The 25,480-nt window shown below is 41.4% G+C and overlaps 1 protein-coding gene across 3 annotated transcripts in view; it reads right to left on the bottom strand.

The window, feature by feature from the left end:
- Positions 1-25,480, bottom strand: part of prkd3 (protein kinase D3) — a 43,190-nt gene that overhangs the window by 12,688 nt on the left and 5,022 nt on the right. For all 3 annotated transcript variants that reach the window (XM_061062441.1, XM_061062442.1, XM_061062440.1), the window contains exons 3-5: positions 6,012-6,150; positions 1,098-1,229; positions 485-642 (exon numbers count right to left, since the gene is read on the bottom strand). In XM_061062441.1, the coding sequence (XP_060918424.1) occupies positions 485-642; positions 1,098-1,229; positions 6,012-6,150 (429 nt within the window). The remainder of the gene's footprint in view (positions 1-484; positions 643-1,097; positions 1,230-6,011; positions 6,151-25,480) is intronic.

The following is a 25,480-nucleotide window of genomic DNA, read 5'->3' on the forward strand; positions in this document are numbered from 1 at the left end:
CCTGATGACCTTTGGTGGGGACACAGACAAGAGAGGAATATTCCAGCACGGGCTTATGCAAAAAGTGTTTCATAAGAGTCGCCGAGGGTCTCTCCACAGAGCAATGTGCCGCTCAATTCAATTTTCTGCATCAGTGCTATTCGACAACAGGGCCCAGGAGATTCAGCCGTGGAAAAGAGCCAAATATGATAAGTTTAGACACGTTTAGCTGTTGAGACAAAGCTTGTGAGCAGCATATAATTGACTGCCTCACATTCTTGGCAAATTCATCTTGCTTCAGTCTGAATTCTGACGACGTCTCAAACTCCAGCAAGCCCACTTTATCCATGAGGATAAGAAAAGTCATAACATTATCCCCCTTCATTCAGAGGATAAGCTGATACTGATGCCTTTCCTGCCTTTGACTGGTTACTTTGCATGCCTCGGGATTCTTTATTTCTATCCGGGCGAAAAAACCTTCGAGCCTCGACCAATCAGAACTCACCTCATCCAGGACCACCACGGCATTTTCTGCAGGTGCCGGTCGAGGGACAGAGAGGGAGGGTCCGGGCAGGGAGACATTGGACAGTCGCCTCTTCCTCACACCGGTACAGTTATTTGGGATCTTAAAGGCGCAGCGCTTGTGGTAGTTTAACCCACATCCTGAAAGCATGAAATCACAAACATCATCAGTTAAAGGCATTCAAAATAATTTAAGCTATAGCTATGAATGTTTCATTGATAAATAATCAAATAGTTGAGCTGAATCAAAAGTAAGAGAGGAATTCACTTGACAATGACATGAGGATGAAATTAGTATAATTCTAATCTGACCCAGCAGGGACGGAAGAAAGGCAAGCTGACAGGCCATAATTCCATTGCAATCGGATTGTCAAGCCTTTTACTCGCTACAGCCCCCCAGACAAATGTCCCACTGTGATTGTGTATGGGCACGGCAGGAAAAAAGCTGGATTTCATCCCTTAGATGTTACTAAAGTTCAATAAGTAGGTGGTAATGACACACATGTTTCTTTACTAGTCTACAAGGTGTGTGTGTGTGTGTGTGTGTGTGTGTGTGTGTGTGTGTGTGTGTGTGTGTGTGTGTGTGTGCATCAGACCTTCACATTTGAGCCCTTGCCGGACGAGACCCCACAGCATCTCCCCACAGTAGTCGCAGAAGGTGGGGGCCTTGTACGAGTGGACATACAGGGCATGGGGTCGGATCTGGAAGTCTTCAACGGTGGCTTGAGCTAAAAGAAAACACAAGGGGTAAAAGTTAAACTCAGTAAAAGCAACACAAAAGAAGAAAGGAGTTTGTGCGGTAAAAAAACAAAAAAAAGAATAAAATGATGAGCAAAGATGACAAAGGGAACAAAAACAAAAGAAGAGAGCAGCCATTCTTCAAATTTTTGGCAACTATTGCACTAATGTGTATGTAATTAAGAAAAACAACTGTGATTCTATCTGGGGTGCAAACAAATACATGTATGACTTTATGTAAGAGCTATGTCTGGATCACTACAGTAGAGGGCGCCAAATCTGCAGAAACAATGTCTTTAATCAGTCTCAAAGTGACCGGGCACACCCAAAAACACGATAGAGAAATTCAGAATGATACTGTAATATCACTTAATTGTATTAATATCACAAACATGACATCAAAGAGGATTCAGCTGTGCATGATCTTCTTTCCATTTCTCTCTTCTTGTTTCCAACATGGCTCTGTTGTTTTGAATCAAACGGACACAGTGAGCTCATTGTTGGAAGCCAGGGTTGGTTAATCACGGCTGTGAGTCACCAGAAGACGTGAAGATGAGTAAGATATGGGTATGATTGCCAGATCTGAGGCTCCTCGTCTCTGATTTGCATTGGAAGTGTGACCCCTGTGTGTGCAATCATTAATGCGGCCACAGCGACCAACAAGAGAAATTGGTTAATCTTCACACTGGAGGTTAAGCAACAAAACCTGTGTGTCGCCAATGGTAATGTCATAGTGTGTGTGTTACTGTGTTTTCTATGAAGTGATCCAATCATCAAACACATTTTTTTCTTTTGGATTACTGAGGACATTCTCAGCTGTTGTGGCTGTGATGAGATACAGAACCGTCACTATAACAAAAGCACATTCCCTCTCTTTCTCCCATCTTCACATGCTCCTTATAAAGAAATATGAAAACATCCTTAAAGCATGACAACATCAGATTTTTTTCATTTAGATTTCACAGGACTACTAACATTCAATAAAAAAAGCCTGTCTGAATCTATTCGGTGTTGTAAGTACTGGAAGCAGAAAATCTATTTTCCCTATTATTTGGACACTCACTGGGAAAACTGCTGTTAAATCCTCGGAAGGTATTCATATTAATTCAGACCACACTCAGGCAACTTTTTTTTTTCCCCCCCTCCATTTCAGAGGAATAGATAGCTTCGTTGATCAGTGTTTGGGTTTGAGAAGAAAGAACTCAAAGCAGATCACATGTCACAGAGTGAACATAGCTCCCTGGCAGCTACATATGAAAGGCAGCATTCAGGAGTTTTTGCATACACGTCTGCATAACAACTGGCTGCTTCTTAGCAGTCATAAGAGTTATGTAAGGCTTGCCGTGCTAATTATCTTCAAACAACACCAAACATTAAGCTGGAAGGGATGTTTTTCAGAGGCACTTCACACGAGCAGAGGAGAGCTCGCATGAATGCAGTATCTGTTTCAAAGGTGGTGAGTTTCCATTTCAAGGCCACAAGTTTCCATCTGACTCCAACATATTTATGACAAACAGAAGGTGAAATATCAATTTCCCTGAGCTTGTGACAGTGGGTGGGAATTTCAGGGAGTGAAAAACAGAACAAAGGGACAACCAGTCAGGTCAAACATCAAACCTCCTGGGCCGAGATGGCCCGCGCTGTGTTCCCTGTGTCCAGGGCCGCCCTGCACATCAGAGCGTGTTTACACTCCACGGGTTCTACTACAATCACTTACTGCAGGAAAAACAAGCTGACTTCTTTGAGTCAGCGGCCAAGAAAAAGCCACTTCTGCCTCCTTCTCGCAGCAAGACAGAAATTCAGAATCTTCTCTCTTCCGCAGCCACAGAATCCAACAACAGGTTGGTTAAGGAAAAACTGAGGGGAGGATGATAGGAGACAAATTGCCGGGGACGGAATAGCTTCATATTTTTTCAGCACCAAATGAAAGGCTTGGGAAGGTTGATCTTTCAGCTCATGTTTCTCAAAACAGTCATCAAGAGTCTGACATGCAAAGCTCACCTCAAGAAGAAGGCCAAGTTTATTGAGTGTACGATGAAGGAAAAGAGACTGCATGTGCTACATATGTAGCAAATCTAAGATCCTACTCTTCTTCTTTCTTGAGAGTATATCTCGGGCAGTAAACTGTCAGGCTTCACTGCTGAGGCTTACACCTGCAGATGGATTTGTTGTGGTAGGAGGGATTAGAAAAAGAGAAAGCGAGGAGGGAAAGAGAGCAACAGAGGCTGACACAAAAGAGAGCACAAGACAAACACAGACAGTGCAAAACAAAAAGAAGGAAGTTCTCCAGTCTTTAGTCTACATTCCTCAGCCCTGCTGCCTGAAGTATCCTCAGATCCTGAACCTATACAATCATCCCCTGCATAAATCCCTGCAAACAATGCTCCCAGCCCAGGAGAGAGGGGGAGATATTCAGCACAGGTGGTGTCAGGTGCTTCCCATTGGAGATGGAGCAGATGGAGCAGGAGAACGGATTACAGCAGAACAGATACTCTAAGCCATGTGAAGGTCTCAGCACCGCACAGGAAGCTGATTCATTCATGGCAGGAAGTGACAAAGAAAAAGACCAAACACCTGTGTAGCTGATAAAAAAAAAAAAAGTACAAATCTTCTGGAAACTTTGATGGTAGAAGAAAGAAATGTATCACAACATAGAAATGAGAGCTTGTATGAGGAGTGTGGGTTAATTTACGTGCACTCTTTCAACCATCTACTTAAAGTTGCTCAATAACATTTCATCTGAGCTGCTACACTTAAGTGAGTACACAGACACAGGACATTACAGGCTGTGTTTACTGGAATGGGTGTCAAGTATGACAAGGCACAAAAGGAAACATTTAGCACATTAAGTTTCCCCAAGTTTACAAGTTGAAGACCATTGTTTAGAGTTTAAAACTCTTGGTTTATAGTGCAGGGTGGAATTTATGACCTTTCTTCTCCTGTTTTGAAAGTCGAGGGAAGCCAAGAACTTTCATCTCTTTCTTTGGACAACTTTTTTCTTTTTTTTTTTCAGTTACAATAAGCTTTCAGATTAATAAAACACTGCCAAAGAGACAGCTTCTATACTCTAAGGGCCAGATTTACTAAGCTCCCAATTAAAGAGTACTAAATTCTGTGTTCACTCCAAAAGTTTGCACGTTTGGTTGGTGGGCGTTTTGCAGGTGATCTACTAAGAAAATTTGCGTGAATGACACCAGGTTCAAACCTTGTGGAGGCGGTACTATTTAAGTTAGTTTTTTGGGTGTTCTACTGGTTTACATCACGGAGAGTTTGGACGGAAAGCAGGACGACAGCAAGCGCAAAATAGGTATTAGTGGGAGAGGCAAATAAACGCACAATACTTTTGAGTTATAGGAGATAAATCTGAATATTACAAAGAACATTTTTGTTATAAGAAAACCTCGGCATTAAACAGGGCCTCTCCTTTCTTCCCTTAATCTTAAGAATGAAGTGTCATACATTGCGCAGGAGGTGCGAGCTGTGTCCTCTCGGGCCGTTGTTGCGCACCAGACAGCTGGCCAGCGCTGTGTCTGATCGGACATAAATGCTCTGGAAAACAGTATCGAAGACGGGGGTACAAACAGTGGTGAGGTCCCCCAATCCAAGCGTCCTACAGAGTAGCAGCAGCGGACTTTAGAGGGAGGAGACGAGCGCACTATGGAGAGGAGCGCACCAGAGGGGGCGAGCTGGGGGAGAGACGCGCGACCCGAGAAAAAGGAAATACCCAGTTTAAAATATAATGTCGGCGAAAAGAGGGAAATAGGAAGAAATAAATGTCAATGTTGAAATTCTATAGAATGCAGAGGGAGTGAATGTTCATTTTTGTTTGGATATATGGCAACAATAGCCTGTAGTTTAATCATGGTGTTCCTCTTCCTTAACGATTAGAATATTGAATCAAATTAAAAAATAAATGCATGCCATTTATTTTTCTGTCATTTGAAACATGTAAACACTTGTGGGGAAAAACACGATCTTTATGCCTTCTTTTGTTGTGTCTATGTCTCCTCCTAACTTCAATAACAGCAGTCTGTTGTGTGTAACACTGGTCTCCGGGGTTAGCACGTTCTTTTCAAAGGTGTTAAATACAGACACAGTCACAATCACCGCAGGTTTTGTCAGGCTTGGTAAATCACAATGCGTGTACTAACTTAACTTCTCCTCCCAGTATTTTGCACCTTAGGGCAGAAACGCCCCATATTGAATATTCATTAAGTCAAACGTACTAAATGAACAATGCGTGTTGTTTTGCTCATTTGAAAGACGCAATCCTCACTGCACGCCGTTAGTAGATCAGATAGCACCATTTTTGCTGGTGGTATCAAGTTTGCACACGTTTTAAGACACACAAACCTTTAGTAAATCTGGCCCTAAATTGTAGTACTGCACCACTGGGACTTCTACTGGGCTTCTGTCCCAGATACAAACAAAAACCTTTTATAAAAGTTATTCAACTGAAAAATTCTACTTGTAAGTGCATATTCCCCCCAGACGGCCTCCTGACAACAAACCTCCATGAAGAGTAAAAAAAGCTGCCTGACATGCATTTTAAAATATCCAAGAAGGTGATGGCAAAATCTTTTTCCATTCTGCAATGTTTTATTACCTAAAGCAGCAATTTCAACAGGTCTGTTGAGCCAATGTTTTCTATTTCCTGCACAAAGACTAAGTACAGTAGCAGTTCATATAAGTGCCTCTTTGTGTTTTACTGTGTCTGAGAACCGCTCAACATCTACAAGGTAAGACAAAACAAATCACCTCAGCTAACTTACCAGAGAGCACCACCTCAATAAGGTCTCCTTCATGGATGTCTTCTGCTGACGTCAGCCTCTGCAGGATGTTCTCGTCATTTAAGTCGTGGCGGAACAGCAGGATTTTGTCGTACATGCCGAAAAAGCCGCACTCTGGGAACTGGAGAGATGGGAAGATACAAAGTGAAGATGTAATGGAGTTAAGTAAAGCTATTAGCTAAGTTCCAAGCTCGATGACTCATGATAAAGAGTCATCTGTAAGCACAGTGTCAGACATTAATGATGAGAGCACTGTGGTGGGTCCACGTCTGATACCGCTACAGGGACAGAGAAAAACAAAGACATGCAGATAAAACTCATTACTTTGACTTACATTCACCATCACTTCTATAATCAATCTCACAGGAACACATACAAGCACACTCACTTATGTTATTTCCAAAGGCTTACATCACCCTGAGTATGGGTAATAATGTACTGTGAATGCAACCAATGACTCAAGAACATAGCTCTACATAGAGGACTCTCTGTAGAATGTAAAGGAGGAAACACCCTCCCAGCAGTGTTCTCAACTGGTCTAGCTTCAGCGTACACAAAATATTCAATGACAAAGAATTTCTGTAGATTTCAACCGCTCACAATTATTAAACGTAAATGGTGCCGTTCAGACCTAAGATGGAAAAAAAATGTCATCAGTTTGGCAACATCACAAACAACGACCGTACAAAAGTTGTATTTGAAAGTAGGCAACAGGTTTGTCTTCATTAGCGGGGTAATTTGGTTCTAAATGTCCTTCCGTTTTGATGGCTTTATGATTATCAAGGAAGAATGCAAACAGGTGCAGGACAAGAAATATACTAACTGCAGGAAAAAAAGTTAAAAGGTCCGCACACTGTTCATTTCCTAAAGGGCAACCCCATCCAAACAGGGCAACATCTCATCAATTTGATTTTCAAATAAACAAATGCACTTTTTATTATGTAGGTCTGTAAGTCATTCTCTGATTTTACACAGACTTTTACTGTACAACAAACAGACAAAAGTGGCAGCATGAAGTCCTTCAGGATAGTTGACGGACATCCCACAGCGATGTGACTATCATGCATGTGCACATTGCATTTGCAATGGTAAAAAGATATATCGTTCAGCCCTAGTTGAAGTCTTCATAATCTACAGGACGACCCACTGTCATAGGACAGTGGTTCCCAAAGTGGGGGTCAGGACCCCTAGGGGGGGTCGCGAGTCACCCAGAGGGGGGTCACCAAATACCTTTAAAAAAAACAAATTAAGATAATAATGATTTAAAGTAACATATTTTATCAATTACTGGTATGGCTCTTGTTTTTTTTTGCATTGCCTGTGTTTGTATAGGCCTCTGAGTGTGTGTGTGTGTGTGTGTGTGTGTGTGTGTGTGTGTGTGTGTGTGTGTGTGTGTGTGTGTGTGTGTGTGTGTGTGTGTGTGTGTGTGTGTGTAACATAACAAAGAGTAAGGTCTTTTATCTGTTTTTCTAAAGTGTCACGAGATAACGTTTGTTATGAACTGCCGCTATACAAATAAAGATTGATTGATAAATAAAGATTGGCTGTGCACAAAGTTATACTGTATGCTTTAACCATTTCCAGGGACTGTTGGGGTCCCAAGTCATCTTTATTAAGCTTGGGAACCCCTACATATCTCCTTTAAATTAAAAGCACAGCCACTGAAAATGGCTACACAACCCACGTTTGGGCCCCGACCCACCAGATCAGAACTATGGCCTTTTAGGTTCCTCCAGTGAAGAGTAAAATATCACCCATCACTACAAAAAACCAGATTCATCAAGTCATAAAGCCCAGATTTATTTTACTTTATTTTAATGAATACAGACATATCTGGATGCAAAGATGAAGTAATCTTGTTAAACTACTACAAAGTCCCATCGCAGCCAAGAACCTCAACTCAGCTGTCACAGACGATGTTTGGGCTCAAGCTGAACCTACACAGGCCAGGTCAGACTTTGAGCTTAGTGCACTGACATGAAGTCACATGACCAAGGAAGGGGGCTGTGAGGAGGGTGGTAGAGGGAGACCGAAAAAGGAGGAGGTAAACATCCTGAGAGGAGCAGAGGAGAGTCAGTTCACAGGAAGTGCAGCGCCAGTTAATATTTAGTCACTTCCTGTTCCGACGGCAACCTAGAGCCTCTTAAAGGGTGACAATCTTGACGCAATCAATGCAAGATATACACATACGCCCACAAATATGAACAAACAAAATGGAAATCCTACATGTTTTAAGCTCTCACTCTTGTTTTAAGAAGGTGACTCCACAGTATACAGTGCAACACTTTGTCAAACTGACAGTACTGAAGAAGCTGATTAGCAGTAGATGGAGTCTCATGTTATCCTTCATGGTTTGTATCAAAGGGAGATTTAGGACACAGAAGTTTTACACTCAGGATTGAGCTCAGTCTCAGTGCCAAGCAGGCTGGTACTGGAGGATCCACCAGCTGTTTCCCCCTGAACCAGGGTCACACACAATGGGTCACATAGAACAATGTTGCTACAGCCCAGGAGCACCAGAGTTGGCAAATCGTCTGGGCACGGGACACACAAGACACCTGGAGCTTTCCTACTGCCAAGAACCACAGATCCAGAGACAGCAAGACAGATTGATGGCTCAGGAAAACATGGGTGTATCAGATGACTCGTGTCGCCAAAGCCAGGAGAATGATCTGCGAGCAGGCGAAAATGTAATTCTGCACAGAAACTGATTACTAGCTGAGGGCTGTTCCGGCCTTGAGGCAGCAATGCGAACTAGTGGTTGGAGAAAGACAATCCAACAAAGGATTGTCCCCATGTCCCCATGATCCCCATGTCACCTCTCTGATCTGCCAGTGGAAGAGAACAATTTCCCTGGGATCAGAAAGCTACATCATAACACAAAGCATCACATTTTGCAGAGATCACAATGTTTTCCTCGGAACACCCGACGGGCACCGTGGGCTAAGAACAAAATTGGTGAACCGCCCTTAGGTCCATTTTAGAAATAAAAAACATTCAAACAAAGCATCAGTGTTCCTCTGTGTGCAATAAGCCAATAGAAGCAAAGGGATGCATAGTGAGTCACACTGGACCAAATCAGTAAGTAACCAGATCAGTTTCTGGGGGATGCACTGCTGTTCAGGACTCCTAAAGACACACAGTACTGATGAGCGGCGCACTGCAGAGTAAGGTAATGAGTACCTGAATATTGAAATTACTTAAAATGACCTTTTTTGTCCTGGGTTAAAATGCATTGGCAACCTTTCTACAGTGCACATAGTGACTGGATAAAGTCTCTTTAATCTTATGAGATTTAAGCAGGTGCTTCACTTACCACTCTTAGTTAAAAGAACTGCATGCAGGTCAATGTATGTGTGCATGTATTTGTCTACTGTCCACCAATGGATGACCTATTTGTTAAAATTGTTTTGGTAAGTGAATTTGAATTGGAAAAAGCTGCACACAGATCTGACATCTATAACCACAGAGACATCGTCCATCATGTCATGCATGAATGAATAATGCTAGGGAAGATACTAGATATAAGTAGGGGTGGGTAGCTCAGATACTTCACCCACGATACAGTAACAAACATGAAAAGGCGATTCTGAGACTTTCATGCAATGATACATCAGGATATCTAATTACCTAAGAATAAGAATTCTACCATAAGAATATAAAATGCAGGTAAAAAGGGTGAAGATTTAATGTGTTTTTTTCACTGCAATTTACTGTCTGTTCTCATGTTGACTCCACCCTTTACTTTTTTGAACTTCTTTTAACAGCTTCTTGCTGTACTCTTCTTCTTCTTTTATCCCGCTATTAACTTCTCCTTTGGACACTTTCCTTTGTTCTTGTTTACCTGCATTCATGTCAGGAGCTCACCCTTGAAGAGTCATGAAGTAGTGATGCAGTCAGTCAAACTGGCAGGGAAATCTGTTTATAACCCCATATTTCTTTTTATTACAATATCCATATTTGGAACTTACAATACGATAATCATAACACACAAGTCAGGACAACGATACAGTGCCATATCAATATTTTGTCCCAACACTAGATTTAATCCTTAGGAATAAAGTTGTGTTTCTTTGTTTGTATGTTTCTGCCTAATAAGGTTATTTTGTGGCAATAATTTATGATTTATTATAGATACATCCTCTCAATCAATATGTCACATAGGAGTCAACCATCAACCAATACTTGTATGGACAGCTTTTCAACTGCATTAAAACAACTGCCACACATGAGGCACTAATGTTTTGTAAGGCGCGTGCCAGTCTAATGGAACATTTCCAATTCGCCCCCTCCCTCTGACATAACGACATCCTAAACTCCGTCACCCTTTGAGGTGATTAATGTGACATGGATCAAACCAACACCACCACAGGCAGCGGGGGGCATCCTTCCTGCGCTGGGTGCAGTTTCAAAGTGAGGTTTTCCTCCACTTGCCTGCTTTGGAACCCTCGCGCACATACACATGAAAATTATACGGTGAAGTCCAAATCTAGCCAGCTGGAGTCACCTCCTCTTGGCAGGCCTGCTCAAACCTTTTCCACTGTACATACCGGGTCCCATTCCCGAGCAGCAGCATCTGCACGCCGGCACGCAAAGGCTGCAAGGGCAGAGGACACGTTTTTTTTTCCTTGCCCCATTAAAGCAGCAGGAAGCCAGGGATACAATAACAATAGATTGGCAGGTTGAGAGCATATTTTAACAGTATGTTGTTCAGATCACACAGATTAAGTGATAATTGATGGCTAACCTGTGAGACCATGCAGGCTTAAAGCAGAAATCTCTGCATACATGCAATACATACCTACATACCTCCCCTGCACTCCTGTACACTTAATGCACCCTCACACACCACATCCCACACATGCTACTGCATACATCCCAGAAGCCCGTAGTGACTTAGCATGTCTTTTGTCATCTTCAAACGCAGATCCATTCAGCCGAGCAGCCCCGACCACACACGCACACCAAAGACCCCGGTGCAGAGGAGCTGTGTGTGAGGTCCACAAGTCAGACTGCAAAGACGAGTGGAAAGCGGCTTTGCAGTAGTAAGCTTTTGTTAAACGAACTAATCCGCCATTGATATGCTAAATCCTGTTATAAGGACAGAAAGTTGGAGGAAAGAGAGAAGGGGGAAAAGAGGAGGGAGATGATAGGGGTAGAAGGCCAGGGTGCGGGGCAGACCTGAAATATTAGCCCATTTCATTTGGAGCCCAAAATCAAATGAGCTCAAGACAGCAATGAGAAAATCTCTGGTTTAAATAACAGAGTTTGCCGTTTGGCATTGAGCAATATTGATGATTTGTCTTGCACGATCAGTTGCATTGAGAAGCTCAAAATGATATATTAGGGTTATGAGTCATGAGTCACAACTTGTCCATGTTCTTCTAATGACGACTGTGACATTCAAACTGAAAACAAAGCAGCGGCTTGTGCTGAGTGTTCTGCTGAATTTCTTCAGCATCCCTGGTAAATGACACAAAACCAATGTGCGAGGGCCCTCAGTCATGTAGGAAAATAACTGTTTTTGTCGAACGAGGACAGTGTTCACATGATTATGTGGTTAGACATTTGAGTTTGTGTGCGTGTGCGATGAGTGGCAGAGGTGGGTGGCAAAAGGGAAGCAGTGTTGAGAGTGGTGCACAGGCTCTGACAGATGGCCGTGTGATTACAGTAAGGAAAAGTATGCTGCTTGACCTCATGCTGCCTCACACCTTTATTGGTCTGGCAGCAGGCCTGACAGACTGGGGCGGGGGGAGTTACAGTAAAGCATCCTTGTAGAGATAAGCCTTCATTAGAGAAAGACTTACATGCATGTGAAGTGAAGTTCACAAAGTTATATGTAAAAACAGCCCGCTCTTTGAAGATTCATGATAGATTATAGGTTAGTAAAATGGCTGCTAAATGTCTCCCTTTTAATCAATCATTCTAAAAAAAAAAAAGATCTACAAATAAACAGAAACCTAAAGTTTAATTGAATCATCACATAAGGGGAGAAAAGAAGGAAATGCTCATATTTGAAAAGCTATAAGTAATACAACTTCGGCGTAATTATTCCTTCAAAATATGTTGTCAAAGCATTTGAAGATTATATTTATCGAAATCATTAAATAGATGAACCTAATTGGCTGATTTGTTCATGTCATGAATGTCCTTTTAGTTTTTTCACAGTCAGCCTTTCATTCATACTTACATAGGGTTTTGGATTTGAACAATGGGTCTTTTCACAAACACTCCTCAAAGTGGATGCTTTTGAAAATGCCAGTTTTGTAAATCTGTATGATAGTCATGTGATTTCTGGCTACACATTGTCATGTGATTTGTTTTTTTATCATGCTGGCCTATGCATTCTTCAGTTTTCCTCTTTGAACAACTAATCCGAAATGGCTCTTGTTGTATGAACCTGGAATTCATCCTCAGATGTTTTTAGCTGCTGCTGGGCATTTTGAGGAGGAAGAGAGAAGAGCAGAAAGAAGACTAGAAGAAGTAGAAAGAAAAGAGGAACAGGAAGATGACAAACAAGAACAACAGGAGGGTTCAACAACAAAATCATGAAACCTGGAAGTTGTGTATCTATACATCATAAAGATGTAGTTGGAATAAGGTGTGCATTTTGTAATCAGGTCTTGACCTCACAACCTTTGCCACTAACAACATGTTTTGAACATCGTGAGCCACCCAAAGAAATTGGAAAACACAGATGTGGTTTCATAACAAGACTTCTGCAACCACAAGGGTTGCAATAATAGCTGGCTCTGCATGAAAACACAGATTTCTAAATCGTTTCAAGTATATAGATATGAAGACAAAACATATCTGCTTAATTTGGCATGCTTTTTGTAGTAGCGAGAATAACCCTTTACACATTGCGATTGTAGAAAAGCGCAGTACCACCAATCGTTACACCTTATTACTAATCCATTGCATATGCAACCAAACAATATTGGTGTCCGAGTGTTTTTTTAAGTGGGAGCTTCACATACAAACACAATCAGGCAGGCACACACACACACACACACACACACACACACACACACACACACACACACACAGTGCTCTTCCACCAAGCCGACATCTATGTCATACATTACCACCGCCCCTGTTACCACTCTGTCACCACCTCAGATGGTGTTACAGTGGCAGAACCACTTTGCCCCACCATTCTGCCTCTGTGTTACACAATGCAGTTAAGACATATTTCATTATCCCACCATCAACTGGCAACATGTTTAAGGGTCATAGCGCTCGTGTATTAGCTCATGTATTATTTGTTATAAATTATCAAATTGTTAAATTTATGACATACTGGGCATACCATCAGGACTAATAGTCAACAAGCAGAATGAATCCATGCCACAATTTAGTGGTAGAAAAAGGCACAAACACATAAATAATAACATATCAATAATTTAAATCAAGAAAACGACCAAATGTTGCTTTTTTTCACCAATTATCAGCCAATTAAAAACCAGTCAATCAAGTGAAAGGCCAGGATTTAAACTTTGCAGCATTTTGTTTATATTTGATAATATAACCCTTAAAAACACCGTAAATGCCACACTGTATGAGAGATTTGATATATATCTTTTCAATCAGACATTGCACCTGGAGAAATAAACTTGAAAAATGCCTGCATGGAGAGAAAACATGAGATAAGTTTTCATCATGATGCTATTGGGAAGAAAGGGCAAACCCTCTGCAAGGAATCTTTATCAAGGTATGCTGCGAATGAAACATTGAACCACAGTCAGGAGGTAGATGGCCGTTGTTCATTTAGCTTGAGGTGGCAAGATTAAGACTCTCACAAGATCAGAAGGATACAAGTTTCTTTGTCTTACCAAATAAATAACTCCACATACTGATCATGCTGTAATTATATAAAAGTGCCAGAAATGGGACCACACATCCTCAGAGACTCAAGCTTCTGATTTTGATGTGTTTTATGTTTTATATCTGAGGAGAATCCAAATAAAAAGAGGTTTGGATCAAATGGCATCAATTTTCGAACTTGGAAAATAACTCCAAACAAAGCTTGATGATTTTTGACGTACATCCAGTTTAAGAGAAGACATGTGCAACATCGACACACTCCAGTAAATACTTGAAACCATGACTTCTAATGAGCTATCTTGAAAGTTTCACAAATAGGAAAGTTTTTTTTTTTTTTTATGTTAAGCTAATGGTGAAGCCATTGTTTGCCTCTGAGGTGTATTTTTATGGCCACAACAGAGAAAATATACTTCAATTAATTGTCAAACGAATGCACTGGAAAATCCAATTATGTTCTCATGTGAACCTTCGGGGGGAAAATGTGTAATTACTTTGTTCAAATCACATCAAACAAGCTGTAGAAAACTGTTCAAGTCAACAGTGGAATTGTATTTGTTTTCGTTTGCTATTAAAGTAATACCAAGGTTTCCAACAGCATTTAAGAAAACCCCAAGTGCACCCACTGTGGGTAGGAGTTGTATTCATTTATCACTTGAAGACCGTCATCAAAAGTCATTTTCCAATGTTCAGTTCAACATCAAGTGTTTCTGCTTCTCCATTCACAGTTTCCATATAATTTGGATGCTTTGTTTTTCAAAAATGTACTTGTCCTCATTGAGCTTTAAGTGTGAAGTACATTCAACTTAAACATAATGTGACATATTCTTAGGCAATAATATCCAATTCAAGTGTTTTAATAACATCATTATTATTATTATTGTTTTCTGCTTTGAAGAGGAAATGTTCCAAGTGGAATGAACTGAGTGGAATCATTACATAAGAATTCATAAAAATAAACACCAGATTAATAACTCACCTGCATGGATGTCTAGAGATAAATTATAAATAAAAAGCAAAGCAAAGCTTCAAAATATTGCCTTATGGTGTCTTTGTTATATTAGGCACAAAAGAAGAATAGTTTGACTTTCAAGACAAAATGTATATCTTCTTGCTTGCCAAGAGTTAAATAATACTCTTGATATCTGTCTATTCAATTTATCTAGAGCAAAGAGACTGTTAGCTTAGCTTAGCTTAGCTAAAGGAAACTTGTTAATTTAATTCTGTGCAGTCATTTACATTTACAGGAGTTGGGTAGTATCACAGCATAAGTAAAATAAACTTGGATTCAATGGGTCCAGAGCATTAGGTCTTGATAACTGCCGAAAATGAAAACTTGACCAGACCTATGTAGCCGGTTTCACATCTCTACTTAAGGCTTAAGATGCTGCGGACCACATTAGCCATTACTTGCATAAAGTAGGCACTATATTAGGAATAAGTGGAATAGAAAAGAGCATTTTTGGTTCTGACGCTTTAGTTTTGACACTTTTGTAACTGCCTATTTTGAGTCAGACAGTGGAATGTGAAATGGTGTGCAATGATTAGCAAGTAGAAAAAGCTAGCCTCCAAAGCTAACAAATATGTCCACTTACATCCGGAAGCTCACCATTTAGACTTAGATCTTGGTTTCTTTGTTTTGCAATAAAAAAGGGGAGTATTCGTATAAAAAGTCGCTCTTTTAATATGGGTTATATGCGAGAGTGGTTCTTGGCTGGGAGCAGTCTGTGCTGGTTGTCTGGCAACTTCATGGTAACGCCCAGACTCCAGGAAGTCACTGTGCCTTGCCAAGAGAACAATTACTAATTTGGTAACATAATGAATAACAAAGTTTCCCAACATCTTTGGATATTCCCATATTACTCTACCAGACCAAATAAATCTTGGTTAAAGCCAATCTAAAACTGTCATTAATATTTATTTGATATTTGGATAATCTTCTAATCTCAATATCACAACATGTTGTTTTTACAGGTTTGTGACGAATGTACTGAATGGGACATTAAAACTTAAAATTAAAGCGGTACACAACAAACTGTTTCTAAAATGCATGTCTTACTTTTTTTCTTATGAGCCACACACCATTAAGCTGTTTATCAGTATAGCTCTAAATGTCATAAACTCATCTTACTTGCACTGTAGAGTTTCATTCTCTTGAAACAGTTCTTGAGTATTTTCACTCAGAAAGCTATCAGAGAACACTGTGATGCAAGCTGTCATCTACAGTCAACTACAAATTACTTTGCAGGTATTCTACCAGGTGCACAGAGTGTTACCCTAAATAGTAAATGGACTTGAGCTTGTTTAGCGCTTTTCTAGTCTTCTGACTACTCAAAGCACTTCTTACACCGCAGGTCACACCCACCGACTGACAACCATTTACACACTGATGGCAGAGGCTGCTATGTAAAGTGGCCATCAGTATTTACTAATCTCATTCATACACATTCATAATCTGCAGATGAAGCAGCGGGAGCAACTTGGGGTTAAGAGTCTTGCCAAAGGACACATTGGACTGTGTGGCTGCAGGAGCTGGGGGATCGAACCCCAAACCCTTCAGTTGAGAGACGACAGACTCTACCAACTGAGCCACAGCCGCATAAAATGTTTTTCCCCCCTGTGCATGAAAAAGAACGGCTGAGATGCTTTATTTCAATGATATATAACAAAAAAACAATTTGCTCCTCTGTTTGCAGGACTGGGTCAAGAAAAACACACTACAGCTGGAGGCAGAAAGAGAGAGGGGGGGGGGGGGGGGGGTCTCTGTGTAACTGACAGACAAAGTACTACCTCCATATGGTTTATATTCAAACAGGCATCTTTGTACACTATAGCAGGATCAAACAAACTCATCCTATCTCTCTCCACAATATACACACACATTCATAACATGTGCTCCTCCTGAAGTCAAGTGAGCTTCTTTTCCGCTGCAAAAGGAAGACTCCACTTAGAGTAACTGACTGAAGCAGCCACATGCAGCGGAAAGGAAACTCATTTGGTGTGAGTGTGGCAAGAGGAGCTGTGACTTTCTCACTCTAAGCGCTGACTAACCTGTTTCCTTCCATGTGGCAGGCAGAGTATGGCTCATTGTTCATTCATTGGTTTTTCTGTATGAGGCTGTATCAGTGTGGAACGTGGAATGCTATTCCAAACAGATCCAGCCGGAATGACATCTGACGCTTCTCAGGGCTTAAAACCTTTCAGCCAAGCGTGGAATACGGCTTTACTTGAAATACATCTGGCGTTACAGTCAGTTTCACTGTGCATCACAGCGTAACATTGCACTTTCAGAGCGGTAATACACAAGCTGTGAATCTTCACCATCACTCATCTGTTACCCTACCTCTTTTATAGAGCTGTTGTAAACAAGGCAGCATAAAGGCAAATACACTTGTTGTTTTTCAGCATCTCAGAGCCCTTCACTATATCTAACTTCTTGTCTTTTTCCTGCACATTTCAGAGGAGTACGGACACTGCATTGATTGATAGGTATAGCTTGTAAAATGAGAAACCCAAGGGTCTGAAAAATTGCTTATGCAATAAATACACTTTTGGTTTCCTTCTTACTGTAAGCTGAGAGCTGTGTATGTGTCTGTATGTGTGTGTTTCTGCATTTCTGGAATCACAACTTTGACCACTGAGCTCAGTTCCAGGTACTACCCAGATCACAGTGTGTTATTAGACTCTACACTTGTCACCCTAGATTCCTTTCAATAATCAGTAGACTAACGCAGCTATACATCTTACCCAGTTTAAACCACAATCACAAGCCGCGATATTTACGCCCCTGTGGCATTCCGCCTCTGATCTGAATGAATGGGGGATGGAATGAGGGGACAAAGTGATACCCCTTCTGTACCATCTTCAGAGGGAGTAACAGAGGAGAGGTGGTTTCAGCTGAGCCAGCGGCGGGGGGGAGAGCTCAGCGCTGTGTGTGCGTGCATATCTGACTGTGTGTCTATGTGGAGCTCCCGCTGTGCAGGGCTTCCGCAATGCCAGAACACAATGTGAATTCACAGAGAATATTACCCTGTAATGGTAAATTGATGGTAAATGGACTTGAGTTTGTATAGCGCTTTTCAAGTCTTCACTCTACTCAAAGCGCTTGTACATCGCATGTCACATTCACACAACCATGCACACACTGATGGCAGAGTGACCGTCAGAAATTAATCACGTTCATACACATGTACACACCGCTGACGAAGCAGCGGGAGCAATTTTGGGTTAAGCGTGTTGCACACACATCAGACAAGTTGCTGCAGGTGCTGGGGATCGAACCCCCAACCTTCCAGTTGAGAGACAACGGACTCTACCAATTGGCCGACAGCCGCCCTGTCCCCTTTCGCGGAATCAGTATGAATGAACAAAGAAGGGAGCTTAGTTACGACCCTTTTGCGAGAAAAAAAAAAAAACGCAGTCTGAAATGGGCTACTGTATGTGTGCATCTAAATCTCTTCCATGTTTTACAAAACTCACCAAAGAAAATTCACTCAACAATTTTACCACAAGTTTGATTATTTGTATAGAGAAAAAAACAAAACTCTTCTGTCATAATTTGGCCTAAAGTACAAAAAGGCCATGAAGAGGAGTGGAGATAATGGTGATGAGGTCACTGTTTGGTTTCTAGCCACTGTATCCCCGATGAGAGCCAGGTGGCTTTTGGCCTAATCACACAATTTTCTACATACATGACACAAACTGTCTCTACCTCCTATGATGACGATGTCCTGCACATCTGGGGGTGTTTGCTTGTGTGCATTTATGTATGAGTGTGTGTGTGTGTGTGTGTGTGTGTGTGTGTGTGTGTGTGTGTGTGTGTGTGTGTGTGTGTGTGTGTGTGTGTGTGTGTGTGTGTGTGTGTGTGTGCATCAGTATCACATGTATTAACAGTGTCCAGAACCGAAGCAGAGAAAAGGAAGGCTGAGTCACAGGATCTAAGGCCTCTCAGGAAGAGAGCAGTGTGATCTAAAACATGCTTGGTCTCGGCCCCCGCACGCTGCTGATGAGTTATAGCCCCGCTGCGATCCTCCACCAGCACCTCCGCCAAAAGACATATACTGCAGTACATACTCCATCTTCCCTTGCTGGCCAGGAGAGGCAAAGAACAGGCGCCGGTTTCACCTCCGCACGGGGCAAATAAACAGGTGAACCATGGTGGTGGTGCAGGGGGTTTACTTGAGATTGATGGTGACTGCATTGTCTCTTCGTTCTGTTGGAGCACGAGGTAATAAGGTGCACAGGATGCAGGAGCACGATGCTGTTGCTCAACAGAAACATTATTAACTGCTGAGGAGTTTTTCAGAACGTGAGCAGGCACTAACTGTTTGTGGTTTTCCCTTTCTCTGTTATAAATTATAAGGACTTACTTATATACAAGATAAATGTGTATTTTCACAAAAATAGTAAAGTTGTAAGTTACTGGGTGAAAGAACTTTACGTAACTAAAATGAATGCTTATTAAGACCCAAGCTGTGCTCTTTTTTCAAAACATAGACCTCAAAGGCAATTTCTCCACAGATGTAAATACAACGACTGGAATAATAGCAAGTGCAATGTATAAACAAAGTCATCTGAACACATCAAACTGAACAAGCTTTGCTGCTCTGCCGACCACAGCAGATTGAAGATCAGGAGCAGGGAGAATATGGAAACAGGGAGTGGCTCTGAGGGGAACTAACAGAACAGCCTGGAGAAAGACATACAACAACAAAAGGAGTCATGCTAAGAGGGTGACTGTTTCCCTTGAGTTGAAAAAAGCGCAAACAAACCAATCAAACAAAAGCAGGGTTGTAATAAAACTACTTATCTTCTCATTTTTCCTGTGGCGCTTTTCATTGGGGGCAAATTTAGCTTTTGAAATGAGCAGCATTCAAGCCCTTTTTCAGGCCTTTCCAAGACAACACAGTAGGTTTCTTGTTGTATTCTGGCTGTATCGACATGTAATTGCACTTCCCCAGCCACCTTCCTATCAGTTTGACGAATCACTCGCTACGATGAAAGGCAGGAAAGGAACACAGTGCTGAGAAAACAACTAAGAATAAGACATTCTGCAACCTGCTACTGCTGCAGGGATCAATAATGCCACACTGATATGACTGTAGCTACAACAGAAAGCATGTTGTTTTCACTGCAGGACACTGAAACATTGGGAGGAGAGAGTGGGGGGTGACATTCAGCAAAGGGCAGAGTCGGACTGGAACTCACTGCCGCTGCGACGAGGACCATAGCCTCTGTCCTTGGGGCCCACATCATTACTGACATGCTACAGCGCCCCTGTACCAACTTTTTTGTTCTTCCATTCAGAAAAAGGGACATAAGTGATTAACCAGGTCAAATACATAAAGGTTAATATCTTGAAGAGGGCCCGGTTAGTGTCATTGGACCCCTGCTCTTCAGCATTTGTTATGGTTGAGGTCCTTCAGTCTGCTGAGTTTGTCAACCCTGTGCAGCCCTTTGGAAAGAGTCTAAAGAGAGAATACACCCTGGTGGTTAATAAGTCAATTAATAAAGGAAATGTGATGTCCTGTTTCAGTTAACTGTTTTATGCAACAGTTAAAAATGTATGAATGGAAACTAGTGGAGACTCTTAGGAAGTAGCTCTTAAATCACTACTAAGTGGCTGGCTTCAAAAGGACAAAGTCACCAGGATTCCTGAGTATTAAATGATTCCAGTTTTCCATGTGTCTACCACTTCAATATAATCACAATCAAAGCCCATTCAGCCTGTAATAACAGAGATTGGAGTGATGCAAGATTATCTCCGGTCACCGACATAAGTCGAGTATGGTGACGGGCATTTCGACAATATAGAAGAGCAGAATATATCCAAAGCGGAGGCATACTTGGTGGCAGGAGTGGCCTGCTTTGGACGCTCTGGCACTGCCTTTACATCAGGGGTACATCAGCCACAACCTTAACTGTGCCCCATGTAAGGCCTGCCAAAGGGCCCGTCCCAGCCTCCCCTGCCCCCCGTCCCAAAGTAGGACCACACTCTTCTCCACTCTGTCATTGGCTCACTCTTGTGGCCAGGCCCTGTGTTCTGCCTTGCCACTTTACATTTAGAGGAGAGCAAGGCGGCAGAAATGTGCACTACAGATGGTAGAAATTACTTAGCTCACTTAACTTCAGAGATATTTTTTCCCCTTTTTCTTCTCTCTCCCTTTTCCACAAATTACTCCAAGACTGGGGAAATTGATAGATTCCTTGTGCAAGCGGGCTTTTGAGTTGTAAATGGAAGACTTCATACGACTACTATATGGCTTTTGAAAACATTGGTATGACTGCATTTGAACATTTAAAACCATCTTGAGTTGGAAAAAGGCAAAGGCCATGACAGTGTATTCAGAACCCATACTAGCACTGAATATTCTGACTCTAATGTGACCTGTATTTTCTTGAGAAAGAGCTGAATGTGCTTTCCAGGAAACGTCTGGCCTCATGTATATCACACATAAAGCCCTGTGCTGTTGAGACGTCCTCTGGGGTGAAATGTCTGCCAGCTCCATAAGGAACATGCAGATGTGGGCTTATACTGTTGAAGGGAGGGAGTGAGGGAGATGGTGGTGATTTATTTCTCGTGTGTTTCAGTTAGTTTTGGTTGATGTGAACTGCAGTCTCCATTTTCCATTTGCCTTTCTTGCTATTTAATCTTTCATTTGCTTGTCCTTGCAAGTCCATTTTCCATTACTCACTTCTAGATTTTTTTTTTTCTCAGACCAAACCGGCCTTTATTACAAACTTTGGGTCTTAATTGCAAAGTCAGCATTGATCTTATATTTTAAAGCTTAATCCCCAAAGCTCAAAATAATACCATTAGATACTTGAAAACCATAATGCAAACATATAAGTGTCTCTGCCTTTTGAACTCAAAGTAATGAATCTTGAAAAAGGAATGTTGACCTAATTTATATTCCCTGCCAAGTGTTACCTTGCAACCCAAAAGTGACATTACTCAACAGTTAAGAACAGTCCAAATTCCTCTGTTTTCATTATACTTTGCTATTCTACCGTATAGTGTCCATAGACTGTTTTCTGACTCAAAAAGGTCTTTGTCTCGCTAATTACAGAGGCAGCTGTACAGACCTCAACCAGAGGCCGGGAGTTAAAGCACTGTCAAAACCAATGGGGAAACCTGTGGCTGAGGCAGATGCTTTTCACCACATTTCCAGCTGGACTGAAAATGCAAAACTTTATAAAAGGACAATTGCTAAAAGTTAAGAATTCAAAAAACAAACATTTGAGGTAAAGTTTTTCACGTTTTGTTTTCCATTACCTATGCCAAAAGCACTTCAAATGTACTTCCTTCTGCAGAGCTTTTAGCATCATCTTTGATAGCTAGAGAAACTTTCAACTGATGCCAAGCCACACTGTAAATTCTTTGTTTATATTAAGCAGATTTGCCACAAACTTTTAAAAGACAGCACCCACAGTAAAAAATATCTTATATACTATACGGTACCATTAAGCCTGAAAGCTAAGCTTTATTATATCATTCCAATTACAGCATCCGTCATAATTTGTCAGACGTTCAACCCTAACCCTACCACCGAAGCAAGTGTTTAGCTTGAAATATTTCAGTTTCCTAGCCGTCTAATCCCACCCATCTCGAGCAACATCACATCATCCTCCAAAAATGCCTGGCTGAAGAGGAATGTTCTGTAGCAGGCTGCCTGGCTGGCTGTCCAGGCTGACCAGCTGGCTAACTGGGAGTCATTCTCAGGGAGTCGTGAACTTTTGTCCCGCCACTGCTCCCCTGCTTGCTGCACCCACCAGAGAACTTGGGCGACACCAAACAGGAAGCGCTCAACAAGTGGAAGCTATGGATGTTTATCTCACGCCATTCATCAAGCCCGAAAACCAGACAGAGAAGTCAGGACCCGACCAGTGAAACAAGGCTGGCCTGACTTGGAGTTGCATGAGGCTATGAGTGGCTGTCAATGGGCCATCATGGGTTAGATCTGGACTGGATGGTACCCGACTGGGAGGGCCTCCACCACCCACTGGCTGGCTCCATTCATCCTTTCTCACAGTCTTGAAGGAGCCTTGCTTTGACTTGATACCCTTGTGCCTAGTGGTGACACTAAAACAGTCATATTTTAGAGTATTCGGTAAATTGCAGCGCTCGAAACCACAATAACTTTTCTAAATGACTGAGACTGAACATGTCAAGATCAGGTTGCCCTGGACTATCGTTGACATTAACCACTACTGTTGCTGAATGTGGTCCAAAACCACTACTATCAAAACGCTCCCCAGATCAGCACAGAGTACAGAGAGAAAGCAAATCTATCCTTTGGATGCTGGCCAAGTCATGTGGTCGAATCTTGAGCAGGAAGAGGAATGAGCCATACAAAATCTATACAATATACAGCTATTATAACAGAGTGCATGACTCCCTGTCAAACAATGAGAGCGAGTCAAAAGTAAAGAGTTCAGGAATGATGTGAAATGTCAACTTTAAAGCTATTACACATTATATACTGTGAAAGGGAGCACATGCATCTTGAATTATTTTCCAGCTGTTCAACTGCATACAGAGTGCTTCTGCTATAACATAAGGGATTTGGGGGGTGGAGTGAATTTGTGTGTGTTTAAATGCTAAAGCAGTCATGATGCTGGTGTTAGTGGAACACCAATATAATTAGGGGTGCAAAGGAGTACTCGTTCATTAAATAATAATCGGTTACAAAAAAAACGTAATCGATAATCGTTTTGTAGTCCACATTTTTGTAAATGTTTCTTGTTGCATTGTGGGTTCTAGTATAGGCCTAATTCAAAACAGAAAAAAAGGAGCACGAGCGCAAAAAGAAACTAGATGACAAACAAAGTGCTGATAAAGGCTCTGTGCTGAAACGCGTCCGTTGCGTGCGTTGTTGATCCGTACGCTGCTACCCTAACAAAAATATCCCTTTAATTAACCCCCCTATGAATTCACAATGAACAAAAAGTCCCAAACAAACAAAATATGCAATATGATCTACAAAAGTTCAGTTCAAATTGTCTTTTTAGTCCACAGAAAAAGAAGGACTTTCACTTTGCGATTACCGCTTTACTCCGCTAAACCAATGATGTTTGATCATCCAGGACAGAGCAGCATAACTAGATGTTTTCCTATATTTTGGAATTTTAGATGATTATTCTTTTAATAACTACAAAATGGAACAACCTTATAGGGAGAAATAGCTCATAGTAGACGGACGAGCGAGATTGAGCGAGTGTGTCATTACAGAGGAGAAAGATGAAACAGACAGACACTTTAAATCGTTCACCTGTTCTATTGTAACTTAATTTACCAGAGTAAAGTGTGCTCTACACTGCAGACTGTAGTCTCTGTTAACAGAATGTTGCTGTCAAAACAGCTTCAGCGTGCGATGAGTGCGCACTGATGTCTGCTCGTCCGCTCGCCACACTCACTGCTCTAATTATAATGAAGTGTTAAAACGGTCAGAACACGCCTGTGTGAATTTTTATTTGAGGTTTGCTGTCTGTTGAAGTAAGAAATGTCATATTTGAATGTTAATACAAAGGCCTCTTTCTAACAATTATTAAAATCCTGAAGATTCAAATTAATCAATAGATACAGTCGGCATCGCGTCATAGTTGGGGGCGGAGCCTCCCGTGGGGGAAAAGAATCACAGAAAAAAAAAAGAACTACAAAACGATTACTCGAGTACTCGCTTTAACAATGGGAAGAGTAATCAATTAGAGAAAATTTTGCATTTCTGCACCCCTAAATATAATACTATATTATATTTGGACAAAAATATGTATGACTGGTAAGCGTGGGTTGCTTGTGTTTCTGCGACTATTAAAGGTGAAACTTCATAATGAAGTTCTCTTCAATATAACTGTAATCAATCTTGCAACCCATGGGCTTTCAACTGTTAACGACATAGCCTCTGGGAGTGATGGGCAACTATTTGGGGCTTCCAATGTTGCCATAATTCTGTTAACAGTCCAGCGAGAAACTTGAGAAGCAAGAATTGTGTTGGAGTTGGGAGTTCAAATCTGTTTGAAAATATCAAATAAAGCTAAATTGCAGTTAGATGACTGAGACTGGTGATTGGTGTCAGGATTGCGCCACGGTGGATTGAGCACCGCCCCTTTTGCTCTCTACATGAACTGCTTCTTGTGTACACAGCCAGTTCTTGCGTCTGCATTTCAATGCAGGATCTATAAATAGAGGCTAACTTGGTATCAGTGAATGAACAGAACAATCATCAACAATCAGAAATAAAAAATTAACTAAAGTGACATTACATTACAATACATTTTACAATCCAGTATTAGAAATGTGTATATTGATAAGTAACTATCAGTATCAGCAGTCAGTCTTAAAGAATGTTTAACAAAGTAAGCATGGAGAATACTGCCAAATTAGATGATTGTAGTGGAAATCTAGTATTTAACTTTGAACCTAGGCCTGGGCTGTGGTGTTTAAAGTGGATTTCCAATTAACCCCTTATGTCACCAATATATTAAGCGTTGCCATTTTCAAAGATTCCCAGACTGGTAGAAGTCGAGGTCATCTGGGTTCTTACAGGGAATAGCCCAGAGCAGTTAAAAGACGCAGTTGGGGAACTCCAACTTTTAAAATGCCGAAGAGAAATCTGAGCTGCCACAAA

This window comes from Labrus mixtus, chromosome 18, assembly GCF_963584025.1.
Source record: "Labrus mixtus chromosome 18, fLabMix1.1, whole genome shotgun sequence".
Lineage (NCBI taxonomy): Eukaryota > Metazoa > Chordata > Actinopteri > Labriformes > Labridae > Labrus > Labrus mixtus.